Source organism: Hetaerina americana, unplaced genomic scaffold (assembly GCF_022747635.1).
Source record: "Hetaerina americana unplaced genomic scaffold, ioHetAmer1.1.p SCAF_7, whole genome shotgun sequence".
Lineage (NCBI taxonomy): Eukaryota > Metazoa > Arthropoda > Insecta > Odonata > Calopterygidae > Hetaerina > Hetaerina americana.
The window spans coordinates 11805008-11824636 of NW_027287316.1; the positions used below are offsets into that span (position 1 = coordinate 11805008).

The following is a 19629-nucleotide window of genomic DNA, read 5'->3' on the forward strand; positions in this document are numbered from 1 at the left end:
GAAATTAAATACAACAATCAAAAATACTTTTTTGATGATTGAAATACCATGAAATTTATTTCAAAGATATCCTGTAAATAAATAGGCCAGCATCAAAGTCTTGTCCAAATATGCACAGATTCTTTGATTAAAAAATTTGCTATTTCCAATCCAACGTGCACTTTTTTACTGAAAAAGTATCTTCAATAACCAAAATCTTTTTACAGTTCATCATGTTTTCAATTTTATTTCTCAAACACTCATACATTCTCATTCAATATAATCTCTTCATGAGAAAACATTCTGACTTTTGGTCATATTAAAGAGATATCCAAGATATTACATTACCCATTAGAAATCCTCACCCCATCATATAAAAAACTAACAATGGCTTGATCAATTGAGGTAGATCTGTGATGCCTCAGAGCCTACACCACAGAAACAATTTTTCAGTACACTACATGCAATATAAATCCATCATCTGGAGCAATCCAATAGAAACATTAAGAGCACTTTCTTCCCGGTATAAAGACATTATTTCACTTAAGTCATTATTTCAAGGTTAAATCCTCATCCAATCAGACTATGGGCCGCAATTGACAAAATGACTACACCATGCCTCTTGCATAGTAATGTACTTTTGCCCTGTAGAGTAATAAAATTCCCATTTTTCTTGATTTTTTAACTTTTAATACCAATATTCTATTCAAAGGTGTTCTTAAAATTTGATCTGGATGTTTTTATCATCAAAAAATCACATTAAGTGGGGATTATCAGTCACCACAGCAACCATTGACACAACCAATGAATAATGGAGGTTTACCACTCACCATATACACTTCAAGTACAGGAAAAATATTGAAATGCAAAATTGAGATCCTTCGTCACCATTAAAAAAAGTATATCTAAAAAGTAATACTGAAAAGTTGGTCAAAATGCTGGTACAATATACAATGCAAACATATTCTAAATTCAGTTCCTTTTATATCCCTACACCAAATTGCAGTCGTTGAGTATCCCTTAAAGAAGGCCTGTAAGGACATTGAATCCTTTCCAGCCATGACAACCCAAACGGCAAAAAGGACTATCAAAGCTTCAAAACAGCACCACAATACATCACTCTGCAAAACCAACCACTTGAATCAAAATCTTCTCATTGTGTATAACCTCACATGCACAGTTTTCTGAGAAGAGCACTGAAACCTAATACAAAATCCATCATCAAAAAACCAACTCCTGGAACAGCAGCAAGAATAAACAGCCAAATATAAAAATGATTTTTATTACTTTCCTTATATTTAAATATTGGCAGCTCAAATGCCTTAGAGTAAAAAATATTACTTAAAACATTAAGGTAAAAGTGGATATCTATTCTTCTAGGAGTGATCACAGGGTCTTAAAAAAATGATCTTACTCTCAAAAACACTACTAAGTTAAATTAGGTCATATAAAAACTAAAAGGGCATCACACCATTTACAACAGGATGGAATACAACTACATGGAATGCTCCATACAATATGCAAGACAGCAGAGAGCTACAAGGAGCAATCGATAACCCGTCCAGAAGACCATGCAGAAAGAACATGGCTGGAGTTCAATTAGAAACGAGATGACAAGAGAGATCTACCCAGCTTGCCACTCCACTATCCTGTTCGTTTTCTTCAGTATGACTACTCATGAAATAGAACACTGCAAATAAGGACATAATAATACAGCAGATGTATCATTCAAACAAGATGTATACTGACGGGAGGTAATTGTGGCAGTGGGATATATATTGGACCCTCTACCAAATACTTCACAAAGGGACTGATGACACAGTAAACCAGATTTACATAGAGAGAGAGAGAGAGAGATAGAGAAGAGGAGCCCAAAACATGAGCTCTTTTGCTTGAACATGCTTTTCTATGGATCTTTTGCCCTACTCGGCCGCCATGGGTGGGGTGCTCTCGTGCTTCAGTTGTGCTCTCAAACATTGTAAACTGGAAGTTTCTGAATGCGGATGGATTCCTGCTCCGATTCCTCCCTTGCAATCATCAAAGAGTGACCCATTCCGCAGGCAACCTGCAAAACATGCACCCCTTCCAAAGACTTCACTTCGATTGGCGTGGTGGAAGACTTGCGAATCTCACCAAAACCCTGCCAGAGTAAAAAAAAAAAGATGCATTCGATTAGAAAAATAAGCTTGAAAATGGCTACAAACTATGATCGATAATATTTCAGATGAGAGCAGAGATAATACTTTGTTTTAAATAATGCAATATCTAACTTATAAATAAAAAAATCAAATGAGAGATGGAAGCAGCCCAAAGTTTCATTTGATGAGTTGATTTTCAACATTATTATTAGTAGTAGTCTACCAGCTTAGGGCAGGTTTTTGATTTAACTTGGCACTCCATGCCACTGTACTTCTAAGCCCGAAAATGAGGCACCTTTCTCTATACATCCCTTAATTTTGTCCGATATGTTTATTCTTTCCTACCTTATTCCTCACTTTCCCAGCATTCCCCTTCTATTACCATCGTAAGAATCCAACTGTCTCGCGGTATCTCTTGCAATTACCTATCCTCCCTTCGTTGAATTTCTTCCAACAGAACTTAGCGTAAAAGTTAGTCATTTATTTTCCTGTCTATTTTATTTTTTTCCATTCTTCTCAATATCCACATCTCCAAACTATACTTATACTCTGGCCTCAACAACCAAGTTCTGAACCATACAAAGCTGTGCTCCATATTCACGTATTCAGTGTCATTCAGAAAGCAAACAAATAAGCAAGCACTCAAATTTTTACAGATAATTAGTTCAGGAAAAGCAAAAATCTTCATTGAGGACATTATTTTAATTTCTGTTAGTCACAACTTTCACCCATACTTCACCGATAAGTGATGATAACTGGCTAGAATCTCACATAAGATATGGAAGTTTCGTTGAAATGAGACAGATTTTGGCAGAAAGTGCAGTGCTCTAAGACGTCAGCCTCTTGTACACCCTACCACCTGAACACTATTGCAATGAGTTCAGAATCTTCAAATTACAGTGGACTCTGGTTAGATTAGTTTTGAAGGGGCCAAGAATTCTGACCGTATGAAACAGTAAAACATGTGAACCAGGGTTAGCCTTCTATGGCAAGGTAAGGGTTGAAATGTGGGTAACATACCATAAAGGGAAGGTAACTTACGACAGTCACTTGATGGGTACTTCTCACTTTGTAGCTCATTGGCGATTACACATGGTAAAAACTTTCTTTATGCCAATATTACGAAATATAAATGATGCATTTCATGTAAATTCTTAATCAATACCTATATAACGCATACTTGACACATAAATGCTTTTATGACTTTGCAGCACATTCCATTAATACAATTTAAATTTATGCTCGTAGGGGCTTAAGTATTATGCTTTAACGAGTGTACAATGTGCATGGTGTACAAGGTGTGTTCAAATTTTCTAAAGAATTGTCACATGAGCATCGCTCAGGAGCTGTTAAATGACATCATTGATGATCCTCATTTGCTCAAAAGGATCATAACTGATGATAAACCATGGGTATATGGTAATGACGTCAAAACCAAAGACCAATTGTCCCAAAGGAGGAACCCAGGAGAAAAAAGACCAAAAAAAGCATACCAAGTTCGATCAATGTCAAGATTTTGTTCACTCTTTTCTTTGATTACCATGGCATAGTACATCAGGAGTTCTAACCACAAGGTTGTTTGGTCACTATGGAGCATTAGCTTGAAGTGAGGGTGAAAGAATTCCACAAAGTTAAGCCTGAAACTGTTAGCTTCATTAGCTTGAAGTTATGTACCATTTACGAGAACTATACAATTCTGCGCTTCATCAAAACCTTGGTCGTGTTATATTAAAAAGTATGTGGAAGTGCAAAGTTGTTTTTTCTCTTTCTTTCACCCTCACCATGAAAGAATTCCACAAAGTTAAGCCTGAAACTATTAGCTTCATTAGCTTGAAGTTATGTACCATTTACGAGAACTATACATAAAAAGCGTCCAGAATTGTGGAAAAACAATTCATGGCTTTTGCATCACGATAATGCACCAGCTCACTCATCATTGCTTGCGAGAGATTTTTTGGCCAAAAACAACATCAAAATCATGCCTCAGCCACCATAGTCACCGGACTTGGCCCCCTGCGACTTATTCCTGTTCCCAAAACTAAAGGGACCAATGAAAGGACAGAGATTGCAACAATTGAGGAGATCACTGGAAGAGCTGAAGACTATGCGAAAAAGTGCTTACCAGAATTGCTTCGAGAATCAGAAAAAGCATTGGCACATGTGTATTATATCAGGGGGGGATTACTTTGATGGGGTAAACTTGAATATTGAAGGATAAATAAATATTTTTTCATAAAAATATAAAGTAACCTTACTTTTTGAACACACCTAGTACTCTCAACCCATTCCTTTGAAAATTGATGAATTCTCTAATTATATTAAGTAAAAATAAAACTGTTCCTAATTATGACAATTATTACATAGAAATTTACCTATTACAGTGTTCAGAATAATAACTACACAACTTCAGCTGTGGCAGACGTCTGAAAAATATCATCGAATATGATTTGATTTACAGTGGATGTTGTACTGGTGACAAGAACTTCTAAGAAATAATGGAACTTCCCACAAGAATTCCTACATTTTTATTTCTTTAAATAATACCAAATGCAATGATATTAAAATCTTGTTTTGTCCAAAAGATACTTTACTCCCACTGTCAATCCTCCAATATGGGTATTTTTTTCCCTTTTCTTGGGGAAGTTTACACATTTCTTCAATCGAAGCCTTTCAGCAACATATTTCTCTCTGGTTGATCTTGGTTATAATAATACAATATCTATTTTGGTCACACAGAGACAAAAATCAAAAAACAAAAATGGTTACAAATGCATGTTTAGTTGTTATCATATAAAACAAAATAGGACATTCATACCGTGTGTGTACCACACCGCACACAAGTGACAACACAACTTAAATGAAACATCATTTGATGCAATTATGATATTTTTATATGAGGAGGTATATTTATAAAAAAATTTTGCCGATTTTACCCTAGGGCTGTCTATTTACACAGAGACTGATTTCAACATTGGGCTTCAGTTAAACATACAAAAGAGATGAAAGATCTGGTGCTTTCCCGGCGTATTAGTTGGGTGAATTCTTCTCGGGTCTTCCACCGGGTCAAATGGCTCCATAGCTGCCGACGTTCCGATTCCCAACTCGGTCATCGTCATCAGGGCTGATTGCCGTTCCACCAAAAAGTGTCCAATATATATACCCGCCTCCACGGCTCAGGTGTCATCTGATAGGTCCCCAGACCCACCATTGTCAGGGTGCCTCGTGATTGGCCGAGCGTTCTGCCTTGTTTCCCTGATGCATTTCAGAATAGGTTTCCAGGTATTGCTCAAATGAAAACCTGAATCCCTATTGAAATTTTGAACAAGAATGCTCGGCCAATCACGAGGCGCCCTGACAATGGTGGGTCTGGGGACCAATCAGATGACACCTGAGCCGTGGAGGCGGGTATATATATTGGACACTTTTTGGCTGAACGGCAATCAGCCCTGATGACGATGACAGAGTCGGGAATCGAAACGTCGGCAGCTATGGAGCCATTGTCCGGTGGAAGACCCGAGAAGAATTCACCCATACAAAAGAGATGACCATAACATGTGAAAACCAGAATTATTTGAATGGATTTGCTTCCCAAAAGGGGGACATGATTTATAACTTTGTTAGACACTAAAATGGGTTGGTCTTTGCACTAAAATCATAAGTGTCCCATCCACTGCACACCTCCATGAGATAGTACAGGGGTAACCCCAAACACAAACAGCTGAGAGGCTCTAAATATTCTCTAAGCATTTTGGTCCTGGTTTCAAGACTTTGAGATGAGATTGGAAACTTAACATTTTAAACAGTTTTCATTGTTTACTCCCTTCTCTAAAAAACAATAACCAACACCTCCTGCATCCCCAGCCTCATGAGGCTACTGCTTCTCCATCTAAGAGCCACCCACCTCCCAAGAGCCCAGCTGTGATAGCATAGGAACCTTGGCCTCCCTTGGGTTTACACAATCCTCTGGCCAAGGCAAAAACATGTGGAAAGAATTAAATCCCTACAACCAGGTATCAGGAATCCCTAATTCAATGGCATGACACACCTACTTGGATGACCAACGGCATGAAATAAAGGCCATTTAAACGAAAATTCTGCATAGATATAATCATTCAGAAGAAAATTTATTGTCTCAGACGTAACTTTGTGGAATTTGCATAACATATTGAAATGTAATGAAATAATTGACTTTGTAATTCCACACACTTTATTTAAAAACACGACCAGGTTTCGACGTTGAACGTCATCATCAGGTGCTGATGATGATGACGGACCTGATGATGACGTTCAACGTCGAAACCTGGTCGTGTTTTTAAATAAAGTGTGTGGAATTACAAAGTCAATTATTTCATTACAATTCAGGACAAAGGCCGAAGGATAAGCGAAAGCACCACAGTACTGCTGAAGCATACAAACACACTGAATTTAACTGTATCAAGAGGGCCGTGAAAAATATGATCAGCTCAGAGAGTGGAGACCTACTCTATCCTTGATGTATTCAGAAATTTGCAGCGCAGTTCCTGATTTAAGAAAATGAAATTTGTTGCGATGATGAACTTGTAGCGGATCAAAAATATTAGAGGGGCTAGGGTGGAAAACACTCACGGAGCAAAGATTAAATTACAGATTAAATCTCTTGCATGAATTAGAAGGATGTCTCTTTAGCAATGATGTTGAGAATGTATTATTACCCCCATCGTACCAAGTTAGGCGAGATCAAGATTTAAGATCTTATTTTTCCCCCAAAATGATCAGGGGTCAGACAGAATAACGATGTCCAAACACGGTAGGAGGATCAAGTAATTGGGTCAAAATCAGCCTGGTATGTATTTACCCCCTGCCATACACCATAGCGGTGGTTTGCAAGATACTGACAAATACTAACACTCGACGGAGGGTGACCTTTGGTAGTGATAATGAAAGAGACTCCCCAATGCGTGAGGAGCAAACTGATATATTTAGATGATTTCAAAAGAAGCAAGAGATGAACAACATACAATAGAGGAGCAAGATTGTCGATTGCAAAAACTGAAGTAGGGTAATCTTTCAATGTTCCACATCTGTTCCAAAAATACATGCTACACTGATTTTGTGTGATAGGAAGTCCACTGTTCAACAGTGGATACCTATTATTAGGCATATATTTTCCTAAGTTTTTTAAAATGTTTGAAGTCAAAGGTGCTTCTTTTCTCCATCACGTACAAACAAACCAAATGACTTACTTGCCAGATCATTCCTTGGTATTTCAATTTATAGAAATAATTAACTATATCACAATTTAACTGTCCACATACTTAAATTGTGCAAAATTGAAGAAAACCAAAGCCCATTCCCATTATTTTAAGCCTAGATTTTTCCAAGCCCAATTTTTGTTTTTCCTGAATTTTGGAACAATACAGTTTTACTGTATGCTGAAAAAAATACTATAAACAATACACCAGGAAGAATATTTGTAAATTTCTCATTACCATTTCTCCATATGTTGGTGAGGGACCCCAAGCTATAACGGACTCATCAGCAGCCACAACAATTGATGTGTGGGAGCAGCCAAGGGACCTGATTTGCCAGCCTGCCAAGTCCTGCACTGGCTTGGGGTACATGTTGGCTTCACCAGTACGTTTGGTCTGACCCCATAAGTAAAGAGTACCTGAAACAGTATAAAGATCATAATAAGTCATTTTAAAATGAAAGAAAAGCAAAAAGAAAGCATAGCATTCTATGCAATAACATCTTTTATCCTTTCACGAACATGAGAATGTGAAATTATGTCTCTGAAATAAAAAAAATTTATTTATTTTTTTCTGACCCAAAGGGCATTCCATTAACCATCCCCAACGTCATCCTCCAGATCACATTCCAAATTATCCTGGACGAAAATTTTGAACTATTTATGTTCTAATCAACTGATAAGAAGACTCGAATATTAAACATTAGTCTAGTGGAGAATTTTTCATTTTATTCAGATGTCTGCCTTCCCACAATTTCCTTACCACAATTACAGATTTTTGCACACCTATTCATGATATAAATGGAAAACTCTTGAAGAAAAACTTTTTCCACAGGAGTGAAATAATAATTATTAAAACAACAACACCATAGATATAAATTCCCAACACAAAGACAACAGGACAAATATCTGTGCCAAATAATATGGTATGAAAATAAAATTGGTTCAAGAGAAGTAGCATTTTATCTAACGCATTAATGGATGACTACAGTCAACTAATATTGAAAGGGCTGACCCAATTTATATCAGCTATGCTCACACTGATGATGGCTCCTGCTACAGGTGGATCAACATTTTGAGAACAATCAACCAATAAATCGGAATATTAAGGACAAAGTGAATGTTTAGCATCTTGCAGGACCCAAGTAACCAATTTGATTTGCCTTGGAGGAAAAAACTTGGACAGGTTCGCTGAGAGTGGAACACCAAAAATATGAATGACGGCAAAGAGTGATGAGAAGGAGGAACATGAACTGAAGAGCGGATCTCATGGATAGGCATGTAATGGTCAGCCGCCTCATCCTGCTCATAGTAAACCCACTAAGTCCCATTTCCCAGTTAATCTATTCCCACCCTCATTTGTAAGCATCTGCATCCTCATCCCTCTTATCTCATGGCCCTGCATCAACTATGGAAGGGTGCGGACACTTCACCACAACTTGGGAATCAAAATTCAAAATACAAATCAAAAAAGTGTATAATTTGAGGCCTAAATGAGAAGGGTTTTTACTTTATGATTCAGATTTTAGCAAATTTTGGGTTCAACCGATTATTAGTTTTTATTCTTGAAATATGGAAATATGTGAGCACAAGACAACCTCTCAACATTAACTGATTTCTTTCAAATTTCCCTGTCTTACAGTTTACATTCACATCGGACACATTCATTTGTTTCATACTCTTCAGTTCCTGTGTATTCAAATGTCTTATCATAAGCATCTCTTTAACCCTAGATATCTACAACTTTCTTGATACATGCCTACCTCTCAAATTCGTCCACTCTACTCTCATATAATTTCGGAGTTAAAGATTCTCTAAGTTTCCCATGCTAAGTTGCCCAAAGCTCAAATTACTACATTAGACATAAAAGTTTCACGCTAAAGTTTGCGGAATTCCTTCATGATGAGGGTAGAAAAAGAAAGAAACAGAAAAGGAAGTGCAAAGTTTCTTTTTCTACCCTCATTACTACATTAGACATTAATGTAAAAATTTTAGATTCCTTTCCAGTACCAACCCAAACTTTAAGGGACAATTTAAAAAGAAAATTAAGTCATTGACAAACACAGTGGGAGAGCACATGAATATTAATACAAGCATAATGAAGAAGAGGGCAATGTTGGTATTTCAAAGGGAAAACATCACCAAGAACCATTCTCACCATGAGCATGAAGACTTATGAAGCTAAGGTAATTCTTCCATGAAAAGTAAAGCAAATTGCAAATTATTATTACAAATCCTTTTCCAAGCCAAAGAGTGTGCAATCATCCCTTCAGTTAAATTCTCTGATGTTTTAACAATTTCTATGCCTCGCACATTAACCTTGGAAATTATTTATTTTCTCTAGAGATGACCTTGGCTTCTTCAAAATTGATTATACGTGCCCTGGTAAAGAACATTAATACTCAACAATGGCTGAAACCTGAAACTTATCATTTCTGGTTACCCTCTGGAGCTCGTCCAATTGGAATGCAAATAGATTTTCAAAACTTTTTCATGGTTTCACCCATTCCTGATTTTTCTCAAATTTTCAAGCAGAACTGGCCAAAATGGCCTTAGTATCCATTCTTATTGGAATGACAGCAAAAAAAGACCGGATGCTTTTCTTTGGGGTTTTGCATTACAAGCATGTATTGCAAATTAATGGAATGAAATTCAGACCAAACAACTGTCTGGATCTGTAATACATATTATTAGCCATATTCTGACGCCTACTTTCCACCAGTGTGTGCAAACACATTGTGAAAGGTCCATCAAGGGGAGGGGAGGGGAAGGTAACATAACATTTGACGCAAAACCCATGGATTTTGGGATCCCTAGATTTTTTTAGAGGCACTAACATGCACGTAAATCTTTAGACATTTTTATATTAATTTGACCTCATTTTGGGCATAGCACACCACGTCCTGCTGTGACATCCTCCGGATAATACTAATGCAATTACGAGGAGTTACAATACCAGGAGCCAATTAACAAGCAAATGAAAAACTTTGGAAGCTTTACTTTTCAAAATATCTCACCTAGCTCAGTCAGCGCCATACTGTATGAATTCCCAGCGTACACTGAGCGAACACCCCGAGATTGGGCATCAAACACCTTGATAAGACGTGGAATCATCTCATCTTTAGGTTCAGCATGTCCCAAACGCCCATAGCCACCAAATCCCCATGAGAAGACTCTCTTCTGTGCATCTACTATGACCTGCAAATATGTGAATACATAAATGAGATGACCTCTTGGATAGTTTAACCAACGAAAAAAAATGCAGTGTTCATCAAATATTCTGAAAAAAAACCAATCATAAAAACATGACCGCTATATTAATTCTATTTTTTTATAATCTTCTCATCTGGACACTTATAAACATAAGACTATCAGCTCATTAAATATCAACAGGAAAAGTATATATAACTCAAAGAGGACCACTGATGCACGTGGAAATTTTATTACATTCATATCCTGGAGCATGCACCACTCAAAGGAATCAAGCAAGGCAATAGTAACAAAGAAACAATGGAAGCACATCAAGTGGTAGTTTTTAGGGGGGGTGACAAACAGCGGAGGTCATTTGCGCCATTGGGAGCGGAAAGGAACGGATGATTAAGGGTGGAGAGAAACTCAGCATCAGCATTAGCCTTCTCTTAACAAGAGGCGCCATGGGTGCACAGCTTAATGTCCCATCCAACGGATGGTGTGCTCAAACAAAGTGCTCTCCACAAAGCACCTCAAGTAGAAATAGGGATACCACTGAATAATATCTGCTGCCTCCGGGATTCAAACCCAGCCCTATGGGTGGGAAGCAAGCACGTTAGCTACCGCACCATCCCAATCCTCAGAAGCACACAAAATAATATTCATTGTCAGTTGAGATTATATCATCCTGGGTACAATAGAAGTAGATACACAAACAATAGAGTTAATAACATAACCTTTTACTCTAGTAACAGTACATTATAGTTATTAAACTTTGTCTTGCATCATAAATATTTTAAAGGGAAAATGATAATAACATCTTGCCAATAGCAAGATACAGGGTAAGGTAAGCTTTTATTTCACATTATACCAACATATAATTAGCCAGTTGGGTACCCAATCACTATACACATTTGTAATGCACAAATGTGGCAGGAGAAAACTATTAATGTCAAATGCAAACATATTTGTTCATACTCACCTTGAGCTCAAAGACAGCACAGGAACAAAGGATGCTGGAGAAAATTAAAACCAAATGAAAATCAATTACCTAAAATAAATCCTCTTAATGAAAAATCCATTGATCTGAACATAGTTTCCACCTTCTTGGTACAGATGCTAAAATTGGGGAAGAGGAAATAGTTTTACATCCAAAAGAACAAACTATTTATTGAAAACAGGTGCCATAAATGGACAGGAGTATATTCAGTCAAATAAGGTAATAATTATTCAAAAATAAGTTTGCAAGTTCAAAATCAAAAGAATGGGTAAATGAAATAGATCCCCTTCCGTGACGCTCTAAATGCCAGGGTTCTTCCCTTATGCTGTTCCAACATTCGACTGATGATGCCTACTTCCCACATCAGCGAACATTTTTAGATCAGCACTGGGGGGATGATTGTTGTAAAATGAAATGACACACACAAGAGTCAGCAGGGTAACCTTCTTTCAATCCAACCCATCAGCTGTGAGGCATCACCTCTACTTGGGTCTCAACTGTGAGTGATTGGAATAAGAAGCAATCAAAGAACTAGTAGTAGTAGTATTTAGGGGAGGCGACCGACAGCTGAGGTCATTTGCGCCATAGGGGACGGACAGGAAAGGATGAAGGGTGGAGAGAAACCCGGCGTCGGCATTAGCCTACTCTTTACGAAAGGCACCAAGGGGTCCGCAGTTTAACGTCCCATCCGACGGACGGCGTACTCACTCAAAGTGCCCTCCACAAAGCACCTCAAGTAGGGATCGAGATACCTCTGAAAAATATTCAACACCGCTGGGATTTGAACCCGCGCCCTCAGGGTGGGAAGCCAGTACGTTAGCCCCCGCACCATCTCGATCCCCCTCAAAGAACTTCAATAAAAACAAGAGATAACTGCCTTCAAAGAATTGGAAATACTTTAACGAAAGAAATTTTTTGGCAAGGAGCGGATTGCCTCTCCTATGACTGACTGATGATTGATATGATTAAATTTACATCAATCTTCATTCTGGTTTCTGAAGATGTATTTTATAATGAATTAGAAACAATATCAGTGGAATGAAGGGCCATTACAGGGAGAGAACCCAAGAATGCAGAAACTTCCAGCACCACAAAGCTGTGAAAACCTTCGGTAGAAAATAATCTCCCATTTGCATAACCTCCATTTAGCATTTTCATGAAATGTATTTTACATGATACCTAAAAGAGGTAGAAACCCATTTCAGGATGGACACACCTCAATAAATTTTACTTCAGCTAAATGTCTTACTAGACAATAAGAAACTATTGAAATCAAATTAACAACTTTGCATTCCACAAATTTATTCAATATGTTGGATTGATCAAGTTGCAGTACACTCAGGTCACTTGAAGATGATGCAATGTCACACAAGCTGGGTTGTAAACATTAAATAAATTTGTGGAATTAAACGGTGTTTATTTGATTCTAACAAGGAACAATTTCTTTAGAGGACTCTGGAAACAATTAAGTTCAGAAGAAACTATATTTAACTGCTCAGACTTCATGATGAACCAGTAATCCTTTTGCCAAAGATTAAATATTGCATGTGACTGCACTCATTTTTTAGTAACTAGGTATCTAACTACCCTTAATTACCTATTTCCCTAATTGTGAGAGACAAAATGAATTACTTCAGTATCCATTAATATTATAGCAAAATATTAGCATCAAAATTGGAACTATAGCATGATGTTTTTGCACATATTTTTCCATTAAAAATCATGTTTTAACAAAGAGACATGGGATTTCATTCCAGTTTCACCTCAGAATTAAACATTCTAGATCTCTTTCCCAAAGATCAGTGATGATCAACAGTTGAGCACGTTGCATAGACCTTATGAGGTTCTATCCTCCACTCACATGTGGCATTCAACACAACACACAAGACCACATCAGAAAATTTTGACACCGAGAAAATTGTTTAGGTAAATACTAAGATATTATAATAACACTAGAATATAATATGAAATTTCAGATAAAAATACAGGTAATAGATGAGTTTCTTCTATATCACTACAGCCAAGTCTGTCTCACGACACGAAAGATTTTTTGCAATCATTTTCCTTTAAAAATTACAGAAACTACTAACCGTATGGTTGGTTCCACAAGCAACATCCGTCACTTCGACACCCTCAACTGGAACAACATGGCCATCCCTTCCCTTCTCAACAAAGAAAAGAATACGTTTTGGTGAGGTTATACAAGCAAATGCAAGTTTATTGCTTGTGGCAAAGTATTTTCCATCAGTGTTGTGGCCTGAAAACAAAACCAAATTTAATGAAATTATATTACTCAAGAAAACATGGGTGCATGTTGTATAAACTAGCAATAATGGCAATGGCTGTAAAATACACCAACTGAAAGCATATGCCTATGGCCACTGCCCATATTTTAAAGATAGACAGGATATTGCCTGCCCACACATGTATATTAGCCTTTTAATAAAGAGCTACCAATTTCCTATTTGTTGTGACATAAAATGATTAACATAAAATATTTACACGCTGAGCTTAAGGATTGCATAAAATAATTATACGTCTACAGGATCAGACATGGATGGCAAAATCACTCATTTATCACAAACACAAACTTGGGGATGCATGACGTCTGCTCTCAAACAGCATGTGTTGAAAATTTCCTCGCGTCCGCGGGCACACAACTAAGCACTCCATTGATAATTGAGGCCTGCTGCACTCTTGGGAGTGCAGCAGGCCTCAAACGCTTCCGCTGGGCATCTTCGTTGAATACGGTCATAACACATTTGCATTGCATTCCTAATTTTTAATTGACTATTATTCCATTGCCTATCAATAGCATCAATACACAATCAAGGAGGTTACCAGGGAATTTTTCATATACACACATACTTAAACTTCTCCATTGATATTCAGTATTCTCAAAAAATAGAAATACTCAAGACTTATTTATTCCGTTCCTTTTTATAATGCTTTAATTTTAAATTCATTTACAAAGAACATGCAAATATAATAATTTTTAAACCACCAGACAATATGCTAAAGCCAAAAACAGACCACATTATTTATCTCTGAGACAATGTTATATAATCCAGCGAATGCGAACCTTATCACTTGCCATTAAATGTACAGTGTGAGTTATATACATGTGATCCACAGTTTACAGCGTTTACACATAGGATGGTCGCAGTAGAACGCGCCACCACAATGGGCATTGCAATAGGGAAGACAAGGCAAACAGAAGACATTGTACAATGGAACAGTGATATACTGAATATATACAAGGAACATAATACATACAATACAGTATGCAGACAAGGATAGTATATATTTGGGGGACTTACGCACAGCATCTTTGACAAATTTGGACTTTGGCACACACATAAACCAGCTCATCAGTTTGCCTTTTATGGTGCTAATATTTGTCATTTTTTTCTTTTATTTAAGTTTGCAATTTCAATTCTTAGGAATCATTTATAAATCACCGTGTGTTACAATGGCTTCTAGAAGTGTTCTCAACGGTTTTGGCAAAGGAAGGAAGGTTTCAAATAAAGCTATAAAATCTATTTCCTAAGAAAATTAAGTCGAAATTCATGAAGGTTTTATCATCGTGGGAGAAACATTGACATGCATAAAAGTATTGGTTATAGTGATTCTGCAATAAGATATTTCATGACAATGCTGATAGTATCAGTAAAATAGTTCAAAGATCAACTGATATCAGGACTACAGTTGAAACTACAATTCCAAAACCACAGCACAAAACTTATAAGGGATAATATGAAAACTTTTGCATGGATCCAGAACATTTTTGTCCATAGACATCTTGTTGCAGACAACAACTGATACTTTCATAAACTATGTTTAAAACATCTTAACAATGAAAAATCAATTGGAATATTGACTCAAGAAAAATAATTTCAAACTTTATTCATTCTAATTTCCTATTGCCTTTACAGTACTCTTTTCTTAATTTTGAATCGCATTTGGTTTTACCACAGAGGAAATCACGAATATGGCATTAAAAATGGCAACTTATTTCATCGATTGGAAGCTGTTTTTCCAAAGAAAAATATAACACTTTCAAAAGTAATTTAAACCTCTCGTACATCTGTTATTCTTATCACATACGGTGAATATTGTTCAAATTTCACATGAAAAGTTTTTGTTTCCTCCTTTAACATTTTTTACCTTTTTCTCAATTTTCTTCCAGTACTTTGATTTATTTTTAAATGAGGAAAAGCTTACAACTGTGCATAGGGTGAATGTCTGCCTACACTAATGTATACAGCTTTTTTTTATTTTTATATTCTACTATAAAAATTTAGCAATGTCATCATTTAGAAAATGTGAAACCATTATCAGAGACAATATACATAAAAATGTGACAAAATATTAAAAGATGCTTACCCAACTGCCCATATTCTGGGCAACCAAATGAGTACAGGCTGCCTTTGCAATCAAGGATCATCCCAAACTCACCCCCACAATCAACTTTCACTATGGGGGGTCCTTTATATGCCAGCTGGAAAAAAATTACCACACACGAAATATTAATTTAATGTAACTTTCAGGCCTAAGAGATATTTAATGATAGCAATATATAAATCAAAATGATTTACAATAGTAGTAGTAGTTATTTGGGGAGGTGACCGACTGCTGAGGTCATCTGCACCATTAGCAATGGATGGGAAAGGAGGAAGGATGGAGAGAAACTCATCGTCGGTATTAGCCAACCCTTAGCGAAAGACGACAAGCAATGTCACCAACTGCAAGAATTGAGATGGTGGGAAAGGAACTAGAGTGGATGGAAGAGGAATGGAATGCCTCCTCCTGGCACAAACATTTAATCCCCCCATCAAACAATGAGGCATTGAATAATTGGCGCTCTAATGTGTATTTAAGAGGGAACTACTTGTCATTACCAAATGTACTGTACAAATTCGGGAAAAAATAAGTACTAGAGTAATAAATTTTACCTGAGTTGGAGTGGTGATGACTGGATGCTGATTACCAACACCACACTGCCCCATCTTGTTATCCCCACAGCCATAAACCACACCTTGATCTAAAATTAAGAATTTTTCAACTATAACATTAATTAACTTTGAAATGCCAATAGAATGGTATGAATACTAAAAAATCTCTTGCAAGGATGAGACAGACTATAGCAGAACAATACTATCACAGCTAATGAACTAAGTAAAGAGAGCACATTTACCAGTAAGGAGCAGCGTGTGATTTCTTCCGCAAGCAGCATTAACAATGACTTCATCTTTAAGGGCAACAATTTCCTCAGGGGTATCTCTCCGAATAGCATCTCCATGTCCAAGTTGGCCTTTCTCATTACGACCTAGAGAAAAATGATGGACAAGATGAAAATCAATGACCAAAAGTTACTGTTATACAATTGTTAAAGCATCTTCAGCAGTAAAACAATTCACTAGAGGATGAATGCCACTCATCTCAATGGGCATTAATTATAAAACCTTGAAGAGATTTACAAAAAAGAGACAAGGTTACAATCAACATTTAAGCAGTAGGAAATAATATGGAGCAACAGCACAATTCGCTTGAATGTAATAAAATGAACAGGATTGTACAAATCAGAAACTTAGCATTATGGAAAGAAGACAAGCATACACTAAAGGTAATTAACAAGTGCATCTTTTCTTAAAAGTATGCACTCTGTTAGGAAAGGGCTCAAATAGTTTTGCAGGTAAGGTGTTCCAATAAACAACTTTTTTATTTAAAAAAGAAATTTTTTTTATTTGTTCTTTGTGCCCAGCAGTTTTACCTTGAATTTGTGGTCATTTTTCCCTATAAAATTTGGGTTCCCCGCCTCTTTCCTAAGATCTGCCCAAGCTTTCTCCCCCTTCAGAATGCGGAATATTCCACAGTCTACTTATTTTTCTTCTATTTTGAAGAGGTAAACATATTCATATGAGAGTAAAGCATTGAGACAACTGCCATATTTGTGAATTTAGCATTTCAATTTTTATGGCAAAAACATGTTGACTCGGAAGTGGTCTTATCATGGTAACAAGGGATCCAAAAGCAAAACAAGATTTAAATATTCATCAAATATGAAACACTTTGAGTTCATACTACTTCCAAAGTTGTAAAAACAATTTAATTAATAGCAAGTATTATGTAAACATGTAGACACAAAGACTTTCCATGCAAATATGAATCACTTCAAACCATGGGATGGATCCAAGTGTATTAAGGGTTTTTCTAAATCCTGTTCTATTTGTCACTCTCACACATGCATTAATTGATTGGTAGAAGAGGTCCATTCACATGATGCCATCATCCAACATCACAAATAAAAATCAACATCCAAAATAAGTAAATAAAAATTTGGCTAAAAAATAACATTTATTTATTTATTTACACAATTACGTTGCAATTAGGCAAATTTCCTGGTGGCAACGGTCAGGTTAGGTCAAAGATAACTACTAACAACGAAAATTACATACGAACACATAAAAACAGATAAGAGACAAAATATTTTTACATAATGACACTTCCACATCACATACAAACAAACTTCCACATCACATACAAAATGCCGTCCACATCACATACAAACAATATTTTCAAAACTACAATGAAGTTAATTACCCAGTGGCTGCTTTACATTTCAACTTAAAACTTCTAAAATTGGATGGAAAGGGCTCAAACAAACCTCCAGGCAGCTGGTTACAATCAATAATAGTTCTATTTAAAAAAGAGTATTTTTTCTTATTTTTGTTTGAGTCCTTACTTTTATTTTGTGGCTATGGTCGTTTTTTCCCTTAAAGTTAGGCTTTTCTATCCCTTGCCATAAATCTTCCCACGCTTCGTCCTTTTTAACAATTCTATACATCGCGCCTAACCTACTCCTTTTTCTTCTATTATTCAAACTCTCCCATTTCATTATATCTAACATTTCTGTGACACTATCTGTTCTTTCGTACCTTCCGAGTACATATCTTGCTGCCTTTCTTTGAACTTTTTCTATCTTATATGTCCCACCTCATATAGATCCCATACTATGGAGGAGTATTCTAGGATAGGGATAACCAGTGCCTTATATGCTTTTTCTTTTGTGGCTACGCTACTTCCTTTTAAATTTCTCATCACCCAATGCAATACTTTAAATGCCTTCCATGTCAAATTATCTACTTGGACTCCCCACCAAAGATCCCTAGTTAAATAAATGCCTAAATATTTGCATTGACTAGTACATGGGATTCTTTCTCCAAAGAGGGTGTAAATTTCCTTTTCTGCGTTCTTTTTATTTGAAAATTTTATATGCTTACTTTTACTTATATTAATGCCCATATTATTATTTGTAACATGATGGACTTCATATTTTTTGTTCACTATTTAATCAGCTCTCGTCTCGTTAAGTCCCACATAACATTGGAAATACCTTGCCTAGACATTGACACTAAAAATGACAGTAGAAACTACTGGAATTTCAGAGATACACAGTCAAAGTGAATCTCTCACAAAGTCTCTTAAAATAATCCACGAGGTCACTCTGAGGTTTTCTTACCAAGTCTGTCAGAGGCTGTCATACTTTGATGTAGACATTCATTCCAAAGGGTGGCAATATTCTTCAATATTGTCCATAAATGTAACTTGTATGGGGTTAGTCAAATGAATTACCTCAACCTTAGGTCATGGGTGTTGAATGGTGATGGGTTTGAGGCGTTGATTCCCATAATTCCAGAGGTTGGTACAACAGTGCACCCTTGAGGCTTCCTCGAGTCTATTGCCTCAAGTCACGTGACCAAAATGAAACTCGTCCAATTACTTTTACAATAGCATGCAGAGAAACAAGCTTTATCTTTTTTACATGTCACTCAATACTTATCAAAATGGCCTTCATTGATACTCATTTTTTTACAGTTCCTACGGCATTATGTTAAACTACACATAGCTCCTTTATTTTCCATAACAGTCGATAAATATTGCAAAATTCCATTAAAAAAAGGTGAAAAAAATCAATTCCCCAGGTGTTAAACCGTCTAAATCCTTCCGTGGATGTTGTCTGAGCACAGAGACATGCAGTGAAATCACACTATCCATTGATCTCAAATAAGATACAAATATTTCTTTGCCCTCAT

The 19629-nt window shown here is 36.5% G+C and overlaps 1 protein-coding gene across 1 annotated transcript in view; it reads right to left on the reverse strand.

The window, feature by feature from the left end:
• Positions 1 to 205: 205 nt before the first annotated feature.
• LOC139696805 (protein RCC2 homolog) overlaps positions 206 to 19629 on the reverse strand; it is a 29786-nt gene continuing 10362 nt past the window's right edge. The window contains exons 3-9 of the mRNA XM_071595664.1: positions 16731 to 16862; positions 16489 to 16577; positions 15920 to 16034; positions 13624 to 13790; positions 10362 to 10542; positions 7586 to 7764; positions 206 to 2119 (exon numbers count right to left, since the gene is read on the reverse strand). Coding sequence (XP_071451765.1) covers positions 1949 to 2119; positions 7586 to 7764; positions 10362 to 10542; positions 13624 to 13790; positions 15920 to 16034; positions 16489 to 16577; positions 16731 to 16862 — 1034 coding nt within the window. The 3' untranslated portion in view covers positions 206 to 1948. The remainder of the gene's footprint in view (positions 2120 to 7585; positions 7765 to 10361; positions 10543 to 13623; positions 13791 to 15919; positions 16035 to 16488; positions 16578 to 16730; positions 16863 to 19629) is intronic.